The sequence below is a fragment of the Salvelinus fontinalis genome, chromosome 40 (assembly GCF_029448725.1).
Source record: "Salvelinus fontinalis isolate EN_2023a chromosome 40, ASM2944872v1, whole genome shotgun sequence".
Taxonomy (NCBI): domain Eukaryota; kingdom Metazoa; phylum Chordata; class Actinopteri; order Salmoniformes; family Salmonidae; genus Salvelinus; species Salvelinus fontinalis.
The window spans coordinates 10,798,461-10,820,457 of record NC_074704.1 but is presented as its reverse complement, the minus strand read 5'-3'; the positions used below and the strand labels follow the sequence as shown (position 1 = coordinate 10,820,457).

The 21,997-nt window shown below is 48.1% G+C and overlaps 1 protein-coding gene across 5 annotated transcripts in view; it reads left to right on the top strand.

The window, feature by feature from the left end:
* The window catches only part of atf7ip (activating transcription factor 7 interacting protein), a 62,591-nt gene that overhangs the window by 12,770 nt on the left and 27,824 nt on the right, over window positions 1–21,997 (top strand). Inside the window, exon 1 of one of the 5 annotated variants that reach the window (XM_055906976.1) lies at window positions 9,855–10,018. The exons of 3 other annotated variants lie outside the window; for them this stretch is intronic. In XM_055906976.1, the coding sequence (XP_055762951.1) occupies window positions 9,858–10,018 (161 nt within the window). In that variant the 5' untranslated portion in view covers window positions 9,855–9,857. Of the gene's footprint in view, window positions 1–9,854; window positions 10,019–15,532; window positions 15,743–21,997 lie in introns of those variants that run through there. One more of the 5 variants, XM_055906980.1, reaches the window with a different exon arrangement.

Below are 21,997 nucleotides of genomic sequence, written 5' to 3'. Positions count from 1 at the left end.
GCTTGGGGGTAGAAGCTGTTAAGAAGCATTTTGCACCTAGACTTGGTACCGCTTGCTGTGCACAGTCTATGACTAGGGTGGCTGGAATCTTTGACAATTTTTAGGGACTTCCTCTGACACCGCCTTGTATAGAGGTCCTGGATGGCAGGTAGCTTGGCCCCAGTGATGTACTGTGCCGTACGCACTACCCTCTGTAGTACCTTGTGGTCAGAGGCCGAGCAGTTGCCATACCAGGCAGTGACGCAACCAGTCAGGATGCTCTCGATGGTGCAGCTATAGAACCCTTTGAGGATCTGAGGACCCATGCCAAATCTTTTCAGTCTCCTGAGGAATAGGTTTTGTCGTGCCCTCTTCACGACTGTCTTAGTGCGTTTTGACCATGATAGTTTGTTGGTGATGTGGACACCAAGGAACTTGAAGCTTTCAACCTGATCCACTACAGCCCCGTCGATGAGAATGGGTGCATGCTCGGTCCTCCTTTTCCTGTAGTTCACAATCATCTCCTTTGTCTTGATCACGTTGAGTGAGAGATTGTTGTCCTGGCACCACACGGCCAGGTCTCTGACCCCCTCCCTATAGGCTGTCTCATCGTTGCCAGTGATCAGGCCTACCACTTTTGTGTCATCGGCAAACTTGATGATGATGTTGGAGTCGTGCCTGGCTGTGCAGTCATGAGTGAACAGGGATTACAGGAGGTGACTAAGCACGCACCCCTGTGGGGCCCCCGTGTTGAGAATCAGCATGGCAGATGTGTTGTTACCTACCCTTACCACGTGGGGCGGCCCCCAGTTGCAGAGGGAGGTGTTTAGTCCCAGTGTCCTTAGCGTCCCAGTGTCCTTAGCTTAGTGAGGAGCTTTGAGGGCACTATTGTGTTGAACGCTGAGCTGTAGTCAATGAATAGCATTCTCACATAGGTGTTCCGTTTGTCCAGGTGGGAAAGGGTAGTGTTGAGTGCAATAGAGTTTGCGTCATCTGTTGGGGCGGTATGCAAATTGGAGTTGGTCTAGGGTTTCTGGAATAATGGTGTTGATGTGAGCCATGACCAGCCTTTCAAATCACGTCATGGCTACAGACATGAGTGCTACGGGTCGGTAGTCATTTAGGCATGTTACCTTAGTGTTTTTGGGAACAGGGACTATGATCTGCTTGCAATATGTTGGTATTACAGACTGTCAGGGACAGGTTGAAAATGTCAGTGAAGAAATTTGCCAGTTGGTCAGCGCATGCTCGGTAACGCAGATGAAAAACACACAAAAGGTTAACATTCACAACGCCGCAGGGCCAGATGGATTACCAGGACATGTACTCCTGTGTATCTTTTCTATCTATAGTGTGCTCAGCTGCCCTAATATTACTTACTGGTCAGGGCTCGACATAAATGCTTGTCCTCTTGTCCAGGAAAAGTTTTTTTTAAATTGTCGGCACAAGAAGAATGTAGATTTAAGTTGTCCGAATGGACAAGTAAAACAAATCACACAAAATTCACAATATCAAACGAGGGCCCTGACACAATATTCAATAGACAATGGCTTAATATTCAAATCAATTTTTCATGTATATAAATAAAAAAGATGTCATAGGGTAGGTGATATGCACATTGGCTACAGCCTCATGTCCAAACCTATGCTGACATGAGGGAGACGCCAGAAAATGTAGCAAAGTTTTAATGAGACTTTTAATTGCATAAATATAGGCTAAGCGGCCGTCATGTTTGACACATATTTGTAAGGATAATTAGCCTAACATTAACATCTAAATGCTTGATTCTGTTGACATAGGCTACACGAGGCAGGGTTTGCCCAGATGAAATGGTCACAAAACCGGAGAGTGAAGGACCGTGCCTGTTGCCAGATCACACACCTTGAATCTGAGCAGAGGCGGTCAGCATTTTGAAACTATTTAACCATAAATGTAATTGTCTAAACTTGGAAGTTTTATGTGTCATATTAGTAACCAATGCTAGTTGGTGCATCTTTAAATCTCGTCACACAGCCAGGAGTGGTGGGTGCGGAGTCAAGCGCAGAGAGCAGAGGATAATGAGGGAAACCAAACTTTATTGCGGTAACCAAAATAAACGCCCAAAACAACAGGCGATAATCAAAAGTGTCCAACCCAAAACTAGGCACAAACAGACAGGGAACACAACACGCAACAAACCTCGACTAACAGAAAACAAGCCCGCACAAAAGCAGGCGGACCTAACAGGCTTAAATAGTCCTGAATCAAAACTCAAACACGAAACAGGTGCAACCAATAAGACATAACAAACAGAAAAGGAAAAGGGGATCGGTGGCAGCTAGTAGATCGGCGACGACTTCCGCCGAGCACCGCCCGAACAGGCAGGGGAGCCACCTTCGGTGGGAGTCGTGACAGTACCCCTCCTGACGCGCGGCTCCCGCAGCGCGCCGCCGCCGCCGGCCTCGAGGGCAACCCGGGGGGGCGAGGCGCAGGGCGATCTGGATGGAGGCGGTGGAACTCCCTCAGTAGTGATGGATCCAAGATGTCCTCCACCGGTACCCAGCACCTCTCCTCCGGACCGTACCCCTCCCAGTCCACGAGCTACTGTAGGCCCCTCACCCGGCGTCTAGAGTCCAGAATGGAACGTACAGTGTACGCCGGGGACCCCTCGATGTCCAGAGGGGGCGGAGGGACCTCCGGCACCTCACCTTCCTGCAGGGGACCAGCCACCACCGGCCTGAGGAGAGACACATGAAACGAGTGGTTAATACGGTAGTAAGAAGGAAGCTGTAACCTATAACACACCTCGTTTATCCTCCTCAGGACTTTAAATGGCCCCACACACTGCGGCCCCCAGCTTCCGGCACGGCAGGCGGAGGGGGAGGTTTCGGGTCGAGAGCCAGACCATGGGACGTACCTCGCCCATTCACCAGGCCAGTCCTGGCAATACGACTGCAGAAACCTACCCACATCCTGGTTCACTCTCTCCACCTGCCCATTACTCTCGGGGTGAAAACCCGAGGTCAGGGTGATTGAGACCCCCGTACGTTCCATAAACGCCCTCCAAACTCTGGACGTGAACTGGGGACCCCGATCAGAAACGATGTCCTCAGGCACCCCGTAGTGCCGGAAGACGTGGGTAAACAGGGCCTCAGTGGAAAACAGTGGAACGGGGAGGGGCTGTAACTTCCTTCTAGGCAGGTGTCGAGGAGCCTTGCTCTGAGCGCACACCGAGCAGGAGGAGACATAAAACCTCACGTTCTTGGCCAAAGTGGGCCTTCAGTACCTCCCCCTAAGACTCCGCACTGTCCTCAATACCAGGATGATCCGACGAGGGTAGCGTATGGGCCCATCAAATCAAACGATCACGAACACCAAGCGGCACGTACTGAATACCCGCTGGACTCTGAGGAGGTGCAGGTTCCAACCGTAACGCCCGCTCGATTTCCGCGTCCACCTCCCATACCACCGGTGCTACCAGACATGAAGCTGGAAGGATGGGAGTAGAGATGGGACAGCGTGTCAGCCTTAGTGTTAAGGGAGCCTGGCCTATAGGAGATCGTGAACTGAAATCTGGTAAAAAAACATGGCCCACCTTGCCTGACGCGGATTCAATCTCCTCGCTGCCCGGATATACTCGAGATTACGATGGCCAGTCCAGATGAGGAAAGGGTGCTTGGCCCCCTCAAGCCAATGTCTCCACACCTTCAGAGCTTTTACCACAGCTAACAACTCCCGGTCCCCCACGTCATAGTTCCGCTCCGCCGGACCGAGCTTCCTCGAGAAGAAAGCGCAGGGGCGGAGCTTCGGTGGAGTGTCCGAGCGCTGTGACAGCACGGCTCCATCCCCAGCCTCGGACGCGTCCACCTCCACTATGAACGCCAAAGAGGGGTCCGGATGAGCCAGCACGGGAGTGTCGGTGAACAGCTCCTTCAGACGACTGACGGCTCTGTCCGCCTCCGCGGACCACCGCAAGCGCGCCGGCCCCCCCTTGAGCAGTGAAGTAATGGGAGCAGCTACCTGACCAAAGTCCCGGATAAACCTCCGGTAGTAATTGGCAAACCCCAAAAAACACTGCACCTCCTTTACCGTGGTCGGAGTCGGCCAATTACGCACGGCTGTAACGCGGTCACACTCCATCACCACCCCAGAGGTGGAAATGCGATAACCCAGGAAGGAATCGGCTTGTTTGGAGAACACACATTTCTCAGCCTTGACTTACAGGTCATGCTCCAGCAGTCGCCCAAGTACCTTACCCACCAGAGACACATGCGCGTGTGGCAGAATAGATAAGTATATCATCGATATACACCACCACACCCTGCCCGTGCAGGTCTCTGAGAATCTCGTCTACGAAAGATTGAAAGACAGCTGGAGCATTTTTCAACCCATACGGCATGACGAGGTTACTCATAATGGCCAGATGTGGTACTAAACGTGGTCTTCCACTCATCTCCCTCCCGGATACGCACCAAATTATACGCACTCCTAAGGTCCAGTTTTGTGAAAAAACGCGCTCCGTGAAATGATTCTACTGCCGTGGCCATGAGAGGTAGCGGGTAACTAAACCCCACTGTGATCAATGCACGGACGCAGACCTCCCTCTTTTTTCTTCACAAAAAGAAACTTGAGGAGACGGGTGACGTGGAGGGCTGAATGTACCCCTGTCCCAGGGATTCAGTGACATATGTCTCCATAGCCACTGTCTCCTCCTGGGACAATTGGTACACGTGACTCCTGGGAAGTGCAACGTTTACCAGGAGGTTTATCGCGCAATCCTCTCGTCGATGAGGTGGTAATTGGGTTGCCCTCTTTTTAGAGAAAGCGATAGCCAAATCGGCATATTCAGAGGGAATGCGCACAGTGGAAACCTGGTCAGGACTCCACCATCGTCGCACCGATGGAAACTCCTCTGCACCTACCTGAACACTCCTCTGACCAGCCTCGGAGATCCCCCTGTTTCCATGAAATCTCAGGATTGTGATTAGCCAGCCAGGGAATCCCCAGCACCACTGGAAACGCAGGTGAATCAGTAAGGAAGAGACTAATCCCCTCCTTATGATCCCCCTGCGTCACCATGTCCAGTGGAACCGTGGCCTCCCTGACCAGCCCTGACCCTAATGGTCGGCTATCTAATGGTCGGCTATCTATTCCACACTGCATTGGCCCACTCCAGGGCTCGACCCGTCAGACAGGAGATGAGGAAGCTCACGCTCTCCTCACGAGAGGGAGTTGGACGAACAGTAGCCAGGTACAGCTCAAGCTGTAGTAAGAAACCCTGGCACCCAGCCGCCGTTCCATCGTACTCCCTGGGGAGCGCCAGACGCAGAGCACTGGATCCGGACATCGTAGGAGGGGTAGGTTGAGCTAGGTGAGGTAGGGAGGCCACTCCTCTCCCATCGGTCCATTCTCTCCATCATTTGATCCATTGCTGATCCGATTTGGTGGAGAATGGCCATATGATGGAGGACACGCTCCTCCATGGATGGAAGAGGGGGTGCAGCTGCTCCTGCTGACTCCATGGGTATGGTGCGTGCTTCTGCCACACAGCCAGGAGTGGTGGGTGCGGAGTCAAGCGCAGAGAGCAGAGGATAATGAGGGAAACCAAACTTTATTGCGGTAACCAAAATAAACGCCCTAAACAACAGGCGATAATCAAAAGTGTCCAACCCAAAACTGGGCACAGACAGGGAACACAACATACAACAAACCTCAACTAACAGAAAACAATCTCGCACAAAAGCAAGCGGGCCTAAATAGTCCTGAATCAAAACTCAAACACGAAACAGGTGCAACCAATAAGACATAACAAACAGAAAAGGAAAAGGGGATCGGTGGCAGCTAGTAGATCGGCGACGACGAGCGAACAGGCAGGGGAGCCACCTTCGGTGGGAGTCGTGACAGATCTCCCCTCTTTCTTTATTTCTAACGGATATTTTCATCTCTGCCACATGAAACCACTTGGTATTTTCCTGCTAATTGCATTTTAGAACATTTGCGCATATCCAACAGCCATGTGCGCAATTGTTGAGTTCTAATATGATTTTTTGAAACTTCAGCAACATTTTATGCTAAACGGTCTGATCTGTTGCATCAGCCTCATCATTTTATTTTTAATTTTTTTAAATCTGCAGTGGTTGTATGAATTTTGGATCTGTCATCCCAGAATTTTCCCAGAGTCTGTTTTAAACCGTAGATGTATTGTTTATCGTCCCAGGGACGACAGGACGAGCCCTGCAGGAAATTATTTTCTAAAGACATAAAAACTATTTGGCTGTAATTGTAATGTTGCAATATTTTATTGGCTACCGAAAAGGGCCAACCATCCTCCAGAAGAGCCTTAAAGTGGTAGTGTTTTATTTTGAGACAGGCTTGAACGTGCAAAGAAGCCATTAGGCTGAGTGTGGCCAACATTTTTGTCTGATTCTCTATGGTAAAAAAGAGAAATGCATTTTATTTTGCAAAGTGGGTCATACAATGATGTAAAAATTGTCACAGACCTTTTTTTTTTGTTGGAACAAGTGTTTGAGCTTTTGGACAAGTAAAAAATGGCAAAAAAGGAAATGTCAAGCCCAGCTGGTGTAAATGCACATGGTGTAACGCTCGTCTTCCTCCTCGTCAGAGGAGGAGCAAGGATCGGACCAAAGTGCAGCGTGGTTTGAATACATATTTTAATTATAGCAACGAAGACGAAAACACTTGACAAAATACAAAACAATAAACGACGTGAACAAACGAACGAAAACAGTACCGTGTGGCGCAACAAACACAGACACGGCAACAATCACCCACAAACAAACATTGAAAACAGCCTACCTTAATATGGTTCCCAATCAGAGACAATGACAAACACCTGCCTCTGATTGAGAACCATATTAGGCCAAATGAACAAACCTAAACCTAAACAAATAACATATACTGCCCACCCCAACTCACGCCCTGACCTTACTAAATAAAGACAAAACAAGGGAAATAAGGTCAGGAACGTGACAGTACCCCCCCCCCCCCCCTCCTCAAGGTGCGGACTCCGGACGCAAAACCTGAACCTATAGGGGAGGGTCTGGGTGGGCATCTGTCCACGATGGCGGCTCTGGTGCTGGTCGTGGTCCCCACCCCACCATAGTTAATCCCCGCTTCCATGGCCTCCTCATAATAGTGACCCTCCAAATTAACCCCACCGGACTGAGGGGCAGCACCGGACTGAGGGGCAGCACCGGACTGAGGGGCAGCACCGGACTGAGGGGCAGCACCGGACCGAGGGGGAATTCCGGCATCGCCGGCAGCTCTGGCAGCTCCTGGCTGACTGATGATTCTAGCAGATCCTGGCTGACGGGCGGCTCTGGCTGCTCCTGGCTGGCGGGCGGCTCTGGCTGCTCCTGGCTGGCGGGCGGCTCTGGCTGCTCCTGGCTGGCGGGCGGCTCTGGCTGCTCCTGGCTGGCGGGCGGCTCTGGCTGCTCTTGGCTGGCGGGCGGCTCTGGCTGCTCCTGGCTGGCGGGCGGCTCTGGCTGCTCCTGGCTGGCGGGCGGCTCTGGCTGCTCCTGACTGGCGGGCGGCTCTGGCTGCTCCTGACTGGCGGGCGGCTCTGGCTGCTCCTGACTGGCGGGCGGCTCTGGCTGCTCCTGACTGGCGGGCGGCTCTGGCTGCTCCTGACTGGCGGGCGGCTCTGGCTGCTCCTGACTGGCGGGCGGCTCTGGCTGCTCCTGACTGGCGGGCGGCTCTGGCTGCTCCTGACTGGCGGGCGGCTCTGGCTGCTCCTGACTGGCGGGCGGCTCTGAAGGCGCAGGACAGACGGGCGGCTCAGACGGCGCTGGGCAGACGGGCAGCTCAGATGGCGCTGGGCAGACGGGCACCGCAGGCGACGCTGGGCAGACGGCAGACTCTGGCCGGCTGAGGCGCACAGTAGGCCTGGTGCGTGGTGCCGGAACTGGTGGTACCGGGCTAAGGACAAGCACCTCAAGGCTAGTGCGGGGAGCAGCAACAGGACGCACAGGGCTCTGGAGACGCACAGGAGGCTTGGTGCGTGGTGCCGGAACTGGTGGTACCGGGCTGGAGACACGCACCATAGGGCGTGTGCGTGGAGGAGGAACAGGGCTCTGGAGACGCACTGGAAGCCTGGTGCGTGGTGTAGGCACTGGTGGTACTGGGCTGGGGCGGGGAGGTGGCGCCGGATATACCGGACCGTGAAGCGTACTGGCTCCCTTGAGCACCGAGCCTGCCCAACCTTACCTGGTTGAATGCTCCCCGTAGCCCGACCAGTGCGGGGAGGTGGAATAACCCGCACTGGGCTGTGTTGGCGAACTGGGGACATCATGCGTAAGGCTGGTGCAATGTATGCCGGCCCGAGGAGACGCACTGGAGACCAGACGCGTTGAGCCGGCTTCATGGCACCTGGCTCAATGCTCAATCTAGCCCGGCCGATACGTGGAGCTGGGATGTACCGCACCGGGCTAAGCACACGTACAGGAGACACCGTGCACTCTTCCGCATAACACGGTGTCTGCCCGTACTCTCGCTCTCCACGGTAAGCACGGAGATTTGGCGCATGCTTCCTACCTGACTTCGCCACACTCCCTTTTAGCCCTCCCCCAAGAAGTTTTTGGAGCTGACTCTCAGGCTTCCAGCCTCGCTTCCGTGCTGCCTCCTCATACCGCCGCCTCTCGGCTTTAGCTGCCTCCAGCTCTTCACGAGGGCGGCGATATTCTCCCGGTTGTGCCCAGGGTCCTCCACTGTCCAGAATTTTCTCCCAACTCCATAAGTCCTGCGATCGCTGCTCCTGCTGCTGCTGCCTCTTACCACGCTGCTCGGTCCTTGGTTGGTGGGTGATTCTCTAACGCTCGTCTTCCTCCTCGTCAGAGGAGGAGCAAGGATTTGAATACATATTTTAATTATAGCAACGAAGACGAAAAACACTTGACAAAATACAAAACAATAAACGACGTGAACAAACGAACGAAAACAGTACCGTGTGGCGAACAAACACAAACACGGCAACAATCACCCACAAACAAACATTGAAAACAGCCTACCTTTAATATGGTTCCCAATCAGAGACAATGACAAACACCTGCCTCTGATTGAGAACCATATTAGGCCAAATTAACAAACCTAAACATAGAAACAAATAACATAGGCTGCCCACCCCAACTCACGCCCTGACCATACTAAATAAAGACAAAACAAGGGAAATAAGGTCAGGAACGTGACACATGGAGAATAATTGATCCCTGTAATGATTGATATCTGCCCAATTTTACAACTCGCAAACCTTGATACATTCGACTATGGTGTCTAAGGTTATGGTGTCTAAGGTTATACTCGTTCAGGCTTTTTTTGAACATAACAGTTAAAGGTCATTTTCATTAGCTTTCTCATTTTAGGACAGAAGTAGTCTAGATTTCTGGTGTTTTAATTAAACAGTTTTATCTCTCCAGCTCCCTCTAGTAAAAAGAAATATCCTCCCCCTACCTCTGTCAGAATGGTTTAGTCCTAGCTAGGCTGTAATTTTCCATGCTGCTGCAGACTGCTAGGGTGGGTGGGTGGTTGGGGGAGGGGTGGCCGCTAAGCGTGTCAGGCTGTGCACTTTAGCACTGACTGTGCTGTTAGCCTGTTTTTTTGCGGGCAAAAAGAAGTCTGTGCTGCAGGCTTCTGCCAAAGTTAATAAATAAGTAGTATATTTTGAATTTGTTGTAGTAACTTTTAAGATGGCCATTCTGAGGTAAATCCTAAAGGCAGAAACTAATTTTGTTTCCATCCTTTTGTTCTGAGGGTGTTACATTGTGCAGTTAGTCAGCCTGTGCTGGGTCAGTGTTGCCTGTGCTGGCCGTGTTTAGCGAGATGAGGCTGAGACTGTGATAGTTTCACTGTGCGCACGTGTGCACAACCTTGCAAAAGAACACACTATGCTGAAACAGATGGCACAGTCCGACCTCAGCCCCCTTCACCCTCCCGCTTTTTTTCTTCCTTCCTCTGCTGTTGCTAGTTCCCTCAACACAGCCAAACTAATCACGCGTCGACCTCTGTCCAATGGAAGGCCTACTTCTCCAGACTACTCCTTTTCAAGGTTTACTTGAATTTCATATATATATATATTTTTAAACACCTATACCCAAGTTACTATTCTGACTAGTATCTACACTTCAGTATTTAACTTAGCAACTGTTCTATTTTTTGTTTGTTCGCTAGAGTGCTACGTTAACAATGCTTCCAAAACATAGATAATGCGTTTTTTAAAACGTATTTATGTAACACTAATGGCGTTGTATTTGGTCATTGTGTGTTTTGTCTTAGGAACATTTGTATTTATTTTTTTGTATAAAAAAATATTAAATTTTTGGGCATTTAGATATTCATGTCCAGCTATTTGTGTGATAGGAAGTGAGAGGGTCTGAACAGTTGGGACAATACTAGAAACCTTAAGTATTGTGATAGCAGCAATGCTTTGCCACAATTTAGAATATGTAAAAACCTTTTGTCTGACAAGTGAAAAAGGTATTGAATCATCATTGGCACCAGAACAAGAACAGGAGCTTGAACAGGAAAGTGATACATTCATATCTACCAATATTTTCTCGTCTTAGTTTCCCGGCTAATTGAGTCAAATGAGGAGCTTAGAAAATGAACTGTAAAAGGCGACAAGACCACAAACTGTCTCTGATCAACACTGGGATATGAACACTGATCAAAGCTCATGTTGTGTGGCTCCTCCCACCTTGCCACTAATTGAAAAACACACCTGAGGTTTGAAAGGTAGAGATCATCATGGATCGAGTCCAATTAACAAAAGTCTAGTTATTCAGAGGCTGTCAAGTCATTTGTCCTTGTCGAGGCATTGAAAAGTAAGTGAAGAAATTCTTTAAGATTTCTGTAGACCACCTACCTCAGCCAAATCAGTTGTGAATGTAAAATTCAACGTACAATGTTTACTCAACATTGCTGAGACTGATCGCCTACCTTGTGTATTGGGAGAGATCTAAAAGGGGAGGGGATTTTCACAGAAATTGTAATCTGAAAGGAGTTTCTGAAATGTATGCCGGCAGCCAGAGGCTGCAGCTCGCATCGGTCTAGCAACAGAACATGAGAGCACTCTGCACATGGATCAGGGCCTTCTTTAACAGGAGAGAACATTCACTAAATACACTTGTAACTTGGACTAGGTTTGAAGCCCAGCCCGTCTCTGCTAACCTTTTGATTTGACCATATCCTCTCACTGCTGTGTAGCAAGACAGGCGAGTTGTATTTATTCACTTTTTACTTCGTATTGCCCTATGCTAATGCTAATGATTGAAAGATCAGCAGTATTTTACAATGACAAATGAGAGGACTTGCCTTCCTGTATACCTGCATAGTTTTTAAAAGTAATTTTCAGATGTTTGCCAGTGCCTGTGTTGTCACACGGATGAATTCAGGAATGGGCAGATCGCTGGAAAGATATTTATAATGCACTCCAATCATAGATAGGCCCATGAATTTTCAAGCATTTCCCTGATTTTACACATCTGTGAATTGTTGTGCTGCTGTTTGGCCACATGTCCCTCTGGAATTGTTATGAGCTATGAACAGAACACAGTACTAGTCAAGTACTACTAGCCTAGTAAATCACTAGTGTTTGTCAGAGGAGACAAACATTACCAAAGGAATAGAAGCAAGGACAAGATGGTGATGAGGAGTCTTTTTTACCCCAGTTTGGAGGTATACAGTGGACAGTTTACACCTATTGCAGACCAGAAACCAATCATCTATGGCCCACATCAATCAGTAAATGCTGTAGTATATAGTATAGCGGAGGATTAGCTTGAAACGCATCATGGGAGCTTCAGAAGGAAACTATACCCAAACTAAATACATTTAACCTAATTGATCGGCATAACCAAACAGAAAATGTTGTGGTATGGATGAGGAAGTACATAATAACTACTTTGAAAAGTAAATACAATTTGTAAAAAGCAAACTTAACCTACTTTTTATACAAATAAAAAAAAATGAACGAAACCATCTGTGTAAAGTTGGCATACAAAGCAAATAATTTAACATGAAGGTGATGTAAGTTGATGCACTGTTGTACTACAGTGGATTGGATATGTGTTCAGATAGTAGCGTGTCAGGGCTCAGCCAGGCAGTGCACACAGAAGAACTGGCGGACATTTTGTTTTTTTCTGCAGTGAATCCAGAACGCGGGTAATAAAAGAGGAGTGGGGAGGGGAAACGACGCGCACTGCGCAATAACATTGGAATGTGAACAGCGCCATTGTAACATAACAGGATGTAATTTCACCTTATTCGTTTTATATCAAGGAAACTCATCAGAGATTAGGAAATAACATGTTAATAATTCTTATTGTAAAGTTTAGGGAAAATGTGACTAAACAATTTTTCATCATCCATTCGAAGACATTTGGGTAAAATCAGTACTGCAATCAGAGAGTCAGCAATCTTTTGGTTTCTTTGTTCATACAAGAGACAAATAATGTTATAGTTTTCAATCTTTCGGTAGAATCAAAAATATGAATGCAGCATATGAAGTGTTGGTCCCATGTTTCATGAGCTGAAATAAAAGATCCCAGAAATGTTCCATATGCACAAAAAGCTTATTTTTCTCATCTTGTGGACCAATTAGTTTACATCCCTGTTAGTGAGCATTAATCCTTTGTCAAGATAATCCATCCACCTGGCATATCAAGAAGCTGATTAAACATCATGATCATTACACAGGTGCACCTTCTGCTGGGGGCATTAAAAAGCCACTCTAAAATGTGCATTTTTGACACACAACACAATGCCACATTGTGGAGTGTGCAATTGGCACGCTGACTGCAGGAATGTCCACCAAAGCTGTTGCCAGAAAATGGAATATTAATTTCTCTACCATAAGCCGCTCCAGCATCATTTTAGAGAATTTGGCAGTATATCCAACTGGCCTCACAACCGCAGACCACTTTTAACCATGCCAGCCCAGGACCTCCACATCCGGCTTCTTCACCTGTGGGATCGTCGATGAGACCAGCCACCTGGATAGCTGATAACTATGGGTTTGCAAAACCAAAGATTTTCTGCACAGTCTCAGGAAGCTCATCTGTGTGCTCGTTGTCTTCACCCGGGTCTTGACCTGACTGCAGTTTTGCGTCGTAACTGATTTCAGTGGGAAAAGGCTCCATTCGATGGCCATTGGCAAGCTGCAGAAGTGTGCTCTTCACGGATGAATCCCGATTTCAACTGTACCGGACAGATGGCAGAGAGCGTAGAGTGTATGGCGTCGTTTGGGCGAGCGGTTTGCTGATGTCAACATTGTGAACAGAGTGCCCCATGGTGCCATTGGGGTTATGGTATGGGCAGGCATAAACTACACACAACGAACACAATTGCATTTTATAATTTGCGATTCGAATGCACAAAGATCTGCCGCCATCATCTCATGTTTCAGCATGATAATGCACGGCCCCATGTCTCAAAGATCTGTACACAATTTCTGGAAGCTGAAAATGTCCCTGTCCTTACATGGCCTGCATACTCACAAGACAAGTCACCAATTGAGCATGTTTGGGATGCTCTGGATCAATGTGTACGACAGCGTGATCCAGATCCCTCTGATATCCAGCAACTTCACACAGCCATTGAAAAGGAGTGGGACAACATTCCACAGGCCACAATCAACAGCCTGATAACCTCTATGCGAAGGAGATGTGTCGCGCTGCATGAGGCTAATTGGTATTCACACCAGATACTGACTGGTTTTCTGATTAATGCCCATACCTCTTTTTTTAAGAAATATGTGACCAGAAGATGCATATCTGTATTCACAGACATGTAAAATCCATAGATGAGGGCCTAATGAATGAATTAATTTAAATGGACTAACTTCCTTATATGAACTGTAACTCAGTAAAATCTTTGACATTTTTGCTTGTTTTTGTTCCGTGTATAATTATGTGACGTGTAAAATTATACCTAAAAGTAGGAGGAGTTTAAACTCTCTAGTCCTCCTGCACAAGTGAATGTTTCAGCCAACAGCTGCCAAATTCTAAGCCTGGCACAGCAGCAGCACTGGCGGACATTTTGAGTTTCTGCAGGCAGTCTTCACGCAGTCTATGAAAGAGGAAGGGAGTGGGGGATGGGCATACTACGCAGTGAGCTATTAGCTGGCTAGTGTTCTACTGAATAACTGTAATATCAGCAGCATTTTTAAATGATCTGTTTTTGGTTTCACCTTGTAATCCAAGAAATATGCAAGAAACAGAAACAGTCCTGACACCTCAAGAAGGAGTAAACTATCAACTACCATCTTGTTTTATGCATGTTCGTTTTATCATTGTATTGCTCTTGCCATTAGTGATTATAGGCCTTTTTAATTAATAAAAATACTTATTTCTAAACAATTATCACACTTCTCAGAAATTGTGTTACACCTGTGTTACTTGTGTACCTTTTCTATCTATATTCCATACTGGTGTTAAGGTACAAGGAACATGATTGATCCCTGTATTGATTGATATTTGTCAAGTTTTACAACTCGTAAACATTGATACAGTAAACTATGGTGTCTAAGATTATATACTCTCTCAGGTTTAATTTTTATTTATTTTACATTACACCAAAGGTTCTTATATTCATTTGCGTTCTTATTTTACGACAGAGGTAGTCTAGATTTCTGGTGGTTAATTAAACGTTTCTCTCTCTCTACCTCCCTCTCCAGTTATAAAAAAACATCCTCCCCTACTTCTACCTGAATGGTTTAGTCCTAGCTAGGCTGTAGTTTTCCATGCAGCTGCAGACTGCTAGGGTGGGGGAGGGGTGGTGCTAAGTGTGTCAGGCTGTGCACTTTAGTACTGACTGTGTTGCTAGCCTTTTTTTTGCAGGCAAAAAGATGCCTGTTGTAAGGAATTGTATTAGATATTGGTAACTTGTTTTAACAACTTCTCAACATTAGCTATGGTTGACACAATATACACACTCCCTTTTATATTGGACATATGCGGGACTCATTGGACACATGCACGACTCCCACAACTCCCCTCCCCCATGACAATCACTCAGACACACACAACTCAGGGTTGGAGCTCCAGACAAAGAACTACCTCAGGAACCAATGGAACGTGGACACCAGGCCTGTACAGGACTACCCAAGACCCAGACCGACCAATCGGAAGGCCAGACTCGCAGATCAACCTACTTTGCTTGTTGTCTATATATAAAACTGTACGACTGTGGAAACTCGCTCTTTACCTGATGACCCCATACGGATCGGATAGAAAGAGCCGTGCTGCACGCTTTGCATAATATTTTTACACTTGAATAAACCTGCCTTATTATAAAATTATCCACCTCGTCCTATGTCTCCACTTGGTCTCCTGTCTCAAGTAAAACGAATTATCAACACTGTGCTGCATGCTTCTGCTAAATTTACAAAAAATATTTACATTTATTGTTGTAGCTTTTAATATGGATACCCTGAGGTAAATCCCAATGGGAGAAAATCCTTTTGTTTCCATTTGTTTTGTTCTGAGGGTGTTACATTGTGCAGTTTGTCAGCCGGTGCTGGGTCAGTGTTGCCTATGCTGGCTGTGTTGAGCCATGAGGCTGAGACTATGGTGGTTTCACTGTGCGCACAACTTTGCACAAGGACATTCTATGCTGAAACAGATGGAACAGTCCAACCGTAGCCCCCCTCACCCTCCTGCTTATTTTCTTCCTCCCTCTGCCGTTGCTAGTTCCCTCAATCAACACAGCCAAATGAATCACGTGTACGATTTCTGTCCAACGGAAGGCCTTCTCCAGACTACTCCTGTTCAAGGTTTACTTGAATTTCTTTTAAAAAAAGAATGTTGTACACCTATAATGGTGTTGCTCTATTCTGACTAGTGTCTTGGGATACATTTTAGTATTGAACTTGGATATTGTTCTATTTTTTGTTCCGTGAAGGAGTGCTGTGCTAACCCTAATTCCAAAATGTAGATGTTTTTTATGAAGTGTTATTTTTTTTTTTCAAATATTTTTTACAATAGTGCTGTATTTATGTTTTGTATTAGGAAAAAGTATATGTATTTTCTCTAGTAAAAAAGTAGCAGCTTTGACATTTAGATTGTTCATGCCCTGCTATTTGTGTACAAGGAAGTGAGAGAGTCAAAACATTTGGGGGGGAATGCTGGAATCTGAACTATTGTGTTAGCAGCAATGCTTTTCAACCAGTCCGAATGTGTAAAAATCTTTGTCTGACAATTGAAAAAGGTCTTGAATCATCATTGGCACCGGAACAAGAACAGCTTTAACAGGAAGGTGATATCTATATCTACCAATATTTTCTCCTATTGGTTTCCTGGCTAATGGAGTTCTATGGGGATGTTAGAAAATAATAATTAACGCTACAAAACCACAAACGGTCTCTGATCAACACTGGGATATGAACACTGATCAAAGCTCATGTTGCGTGGTTCCTCCCGCCTTGCCACTAATTGAAAAACACACCTAAGGTTTGAAAGGTAGAGCTTGCATCAAGTCCAATTAACAAACGCTTCATTATTCAGAGTTGTCAACAGTAATTTGTTCTTGTCGAGGCAGTGAAAAGTAAGAGCAGGAATTCTTGAAGATTTCTGTAGACCACCTACATCAGCCAAATCAGTTGTGAAATTCAACATGCAATGTTTCATCAACATTGCTGAGACTGATAGCCTACCTTTGCCTGTGTCTTGGGAGAGATCTGAAAACGGAGGGAATTTTCACAGAAATTATCATCTGAAAGGAGTTTCTGAAATGTATGCCATCAGCCTGAGGATGCAGCTCACATAGGCCTAGCAACAGAACATGAGGGCACTCATTTAACAGGAAAAAACATTCACTAAATAAAATGTAGCATGGACTACGGCTTGGAGCCCATCCCAACTCTGCTAACGTTTTGGTTTAACCAAACCTGCAAGACAGGTTATTTTTTTCGTATTGCCCGATGCTAATGATTTTAAAGGTCAGCAGTGTTTTACAATGACAAATGAGAAGAATTGCCTTCCTGAATAACCAAATAGTTTTTAAAAGTAATTTTGAGATTTTAGCCAGTGCCTGTGTTGTCATACAGATGAATTCAGGAATGGGCAGATCACTGGAAATATATTTATAATGCGCTGCAATCAGAGATATGCCGATAAATTGTCAAGCCTTTCCCTGATTTTACACATCTGAATTGTTTTACTGCTGTTTGGCCACACCCCTCTAGAATTGTTGTGATCTATGAACAGAACACAGTACTACTAGCCTAGTAAATCACCAGTGTTTGTCAGAGGAAACAAACATTACCAAAGGAATAGAAGCAAGGACAAGATGGTGATGAGTCTTTTTTACCCAGTTTGGAGGTATACAGTGGACAGTTTACACCTATTGCAGACCAGAAACCAATCATCTATGGCCCACATCAATCAGTAAATGCTGTAGTATATAGTACAGTGGAGGACTAGCTTGAACCGCATCATGGGAGCTTCAGGAGAAAATATACCCATACTAAATACATTTAACCTAATTGATCAGCATAACCAAACAGAAAATGGTGTGGGATGGAGGAGGAAGTACATAATAACTACTTTGAAAGTAAATACATTTTATAAAAAGCAAACTTAACCTACTTTTTATACAAATAAAAAAACAAATGAAACGACTTTGCAAAATTGGCATACAGAGCAAATATTTTATTAACATGGAGGTGATGTAACTTGATACAGTGGATTGAATATGTGTTCAGTTAGTAGCATGTGAGGGCTCAGCCTGAATGACTGTGCACACAGCAGAGCTGGTGGCCATTTTGTTTTTTCTGCAGTGAATCCAGAACGCGGGTAATGAAAGAGTGGGGGAGGGAGCACTGTGCAATAACATTGGAATGTGAACAGCGCTGTTGTAACATAACAGGATGTGATTGCACCTTTTTTAGTATTTTTTAACAAGGAAACTAATATTAGAAAATGACATGTTAATCATTTTTATTGTAAAGTTATGAGGAAAAATGTTACTGAACATATTATTTTTCATCATCCATTCGGAGGACATTTAGGTCAAATCAGTATTACCATCAAAGAGTCAGCGATCGTTTGGTTTCTTTGTTACTAATAGGATTCAATACAAAAGACAAATAATGTTACAAATTGCGATATTTCGGTACATTCCCCATTGTATGTATACTGAAGAAAAATATGAACACAACATGTAAGGTGTTGGTCACATACACTGCTCAAAAAAATAAAGGGAACACTTAAACAACACAATGTAACCCCAAGTCAATCACACTTCTGTGAAATCAAACTGTCCACTTAGGAAGCAACACTGATTGACAATAAATTTCACATGCTGTTGTGCAAATGGAATAGACAACAGGTAGAAATTATAGGCAATTAGCAAGACACCCCCAATAAAGGAGTGGTTCAGCAGGTGGTGACCACAGACCACTTCTCAGTTCCTATGCTTCCTGGCTGATGTTTTGGTCACTTTTGAATGCTGGCGGTGCTTTCACTCTAGTGGTAGCATGAGACGGAGTCTACAACCCACACAAGTGGCTCAGGTAGTGCAGCTCATCCAGAATGGCACATCAATGCGAGCTGTGGCAAGAAGGTTTGCTGTGTCTGTCAGCGTAGTGTCCAGAGCACGGAGGCGCTACCAGGAGACAGGCCAGTACATCAGGAGACGTGGAGGAGGCCGTAGGAGGGCAACAACCCAGCAGCAGGACCGCTACCTCCGCCTTTGTGCAAGGAGGAGCAGGTGGAGCACTGCCAGAGCCCTGCAAAATGACCTCCAGCAGGCCACAAATGTGCATGTGTCTGCTCAAACGGTCAGAAACAGACTCCATGAGGGTGGTATGAGGGCCCGACGTCCACAGGTGGGGGTTGTGCTCTACAGCCAAACACCGTGCAGGACGTTTGGCATTTGCCAGAGAACACCAAGATTGGCAAATTCGCCACTGGCGCCCTGTGCTCTTCACAGACGAAAGCAGGTTCACACTGAGCACGTGACAGACGTGACAGAGTCTGGAGACGCCGTGGAGAACGTTCTGCTGCCTGCAACATCCTCCAGCATGACCGGTTTGGCAGTGGGTCAGTCATGGTGTGGGGTGGCATTTCTTTGGGGGGCCGCACAGCCCTCCATGTGCTCGCCAGAGGTAGCCTGACTGCCATTAGGTACCGAGATGAGATCCTCAGACCCCTTGTGAGACCATATGCTGGTGCGGTTGGCCCTGGGTTCCTCCTAATGCAAGACAATGCTAGACCTCATGTGGCTGGAGTGTGTCAGCAGTTCCTGCAAGAGGAAGGCATTGATGCTATGGACTGGCCCGCCCCTTTCCCCAGACCTGAATCCAATTGAGCACATCATGACTCATGACTCGCTCCATCCACCAACGCCACGTTGCACCACAGACTGTCCAGGAGTTGGCGGATGCTTTAGTCCAGGTCTGGGTGGAGATCCCTCAGGAGACCATCTGCCACCTCACAGGAGCATGCCCAGGCATTGTAGGGAGGTCATACAGGCACGTGGAGGCCACACACACTACTGAGCCTCATTTTGACTTGTTTTAAGGACATTACATCAAAGTTGGATCAGCCTGTAGTGTGGTTTTCCACTTTAATTTTGAGTGTGACTGTCACGCGTTCCTGACCTTATTTTCCTTTGTTTAGTCTTGTTTAGTTGGTCAGGACGTGAGCTGGGTGGGCATTCTATGTTATGTGTTTCTATGTTGGGTTGATCTAGCCTGATATGGTTCTCAATCAGGGGCAGGTGTTTTATGTTTCCTCTGATTGGGAATCATATTAAGGTAGGCTGTTCTCACTGTTTGTTTGTGGGTGATTGTTGCTGTGTCTGTGTTTGTTCACCACATGGTACTGTTTCGTTCGTTCGTTTGTTCCTGTTCGTGCGTTCATGTTCTATGTTCTCAAGTTCAGGTCCGTTCACGTCGTTTATTGTTTTGTAGTTTGTTCAAGTGTTTTTTCGTCTTCGTTTAAATAAACGATAGTATGTATTCAAACCACGCTGCATATTGGTCCGATCCTTGCTCCGCTTCAGACGAGGAGGAAGACGAGCGTTACAAAATCACCCACCGACCAAGCAGCGTGGTTACGGGCAGCAGCGACAGCAGCGGCAGCATACACAGGACTTCTGGACATGGGAGGAAATTCTGGACGGTAAGGGACCCTGGGCACAACCTGGAGAATATTGCCGCCCCCGTGAAGAGCTGGAGGCAGCTAAAGCCGAGAGGCGGTGGTATGAGGAGGCAGCACGGAAGCGAGGCTGGAAGCCTGAGAGTCATGCCCAAAAATGTATTGGGGGGGGGGGCTACAAGGCTACAAGGGAGTGTGGCGAAGTCAGGTAGGAGACCTGCGCCAACTCCCCGAGCTTACCGTGGAAAACGAAAGTACGGGCAGACACCGTGCTATGCGGTAAAGCGCACGGTGTCTCCTGTACGTGTGCTTAGCCCGGTGCGGTACATTCCAGCTCCTCGTATCGGTCGGGCTAGATTGGGCATTGAGCCAGGCGCCATGAGGCCGGCTCAACGCGTCTGGTCTCCAATGCGTCTCCTCGGGCCGGCATACATGGCACCAGCCTTACGCATGGTGTCCCCGGTTCGCCAACACAGCCCAGTGCGGGTTATTCCACCTCCCCGCACTGGTCGGGCTACGGGGAGCATTCAACCAGGTAAGGTTGGGCAGGCTCGGTGCTCAAGGGAGCCAGTACGCCTGCACGGTCCGGTATATCCCCAGCCCCAGCCCAGTACTACCAGTGCCTACACCACGCACCAGGCTTCCAGTGCGTCTCCAGAGCCTTGTTCCTCCTCCACGCACTCGCCCTGTGGTGCGTGTCTCCAGCCCGGTACCACCAGTTCCGGCACCACGTACCAAGCCTCCTGTGCGTCACCAGAACCCTGTGCGCCCTGTTGCTGCTCCCCGCACTAGCCTTAAGGTGCGTGTCCTTAGCCCGGTACCACTAGTTCCGGCACCACGCACCAGGCCTGCTGTGCGCCTCAGCCTGCCAGAGTCTGCCGTCTGCCCAGCGCCGCCTGCACTGCCCGTCTGCCCAGCGCCGTCTGAGCAGCCCGTCTGTCCTGAGCGTCAGACAGGAGACGCCAGAGCCGCCCGCCAGACAGGAGACGCCAGAGCCGCCCGCCAGACAGGAGACGCCAGAGCCGCCGCCAGACAGGAGACGCCAGAGCCGCCCGCCAGACAGGAGACGCCAGAGCCGCCCGCCAGACAGGAGACGCCAGAGCCGCCCGCCAGACAGGAGACGCCAGAGCCGCCCGCCAGACAGGAGACGCCAGAGCCGCCCGCCAGACAGGAGACGCCAGAGCCGCCCGCCAGACAGGAGACGCCAGAGCCGCCCGCCAGACAGGAGACGCCAGAGCCGCCCGCCAGACAGGAGACGCCAGAGCCGCCCGCCAGACAGGAGACGCCAGAGCCGCCCGCCAGACAGGAGACGCCAGAGCCGCCCGCCAGACAGCAGCAGCCAGAGCCGCCCGCCAGACAGCAGCAGCCAGAGCCGCCCGCCAGACAGGAGCAGCCAGAGCCGCCCGCTAGCCATGACCTGCCAGAGCCACCCGCCAGCCATGACCTGCCAGAGCCGTCACTCGGTCCGGAGCCGCCCCTCGGTCCGGAGCCGCCCCTCGGTCCGATGCCGCCCCTCGGTCCAGTGGGGTTGATATGGACGGTCGCCATTAAAAGGAGGCCACAGAAGCGGGGATTAACTATGGTGGGGTGGAGGCCACGTCCAGAGCCAGAGCCGCCACGCCACCGTGGACAGATGCCCACCCAGACCCTCCCCTATAGGTTCAGGTTTTGCGGCCGGAGTCCGCACCTTGGGGGGGTGGGGTACTGCCATGTGACTCCAAATCCAGACCTCCATGGGTTGATAAATTTGATTTATATTGATCATTTTTGTGTGATTTTGTTGTCAGCACATTCAACTATGTAAAGAAAAAAGTATTTAATAAGAATTTTTCATTCATTCAGATCTAGGATGTGTTATTTTAGTGTTCCCTTTATTTTTTGAGCAGTGTATTTCCTGAGCTGAAATAATCGAGCCCAGACATTTTCCA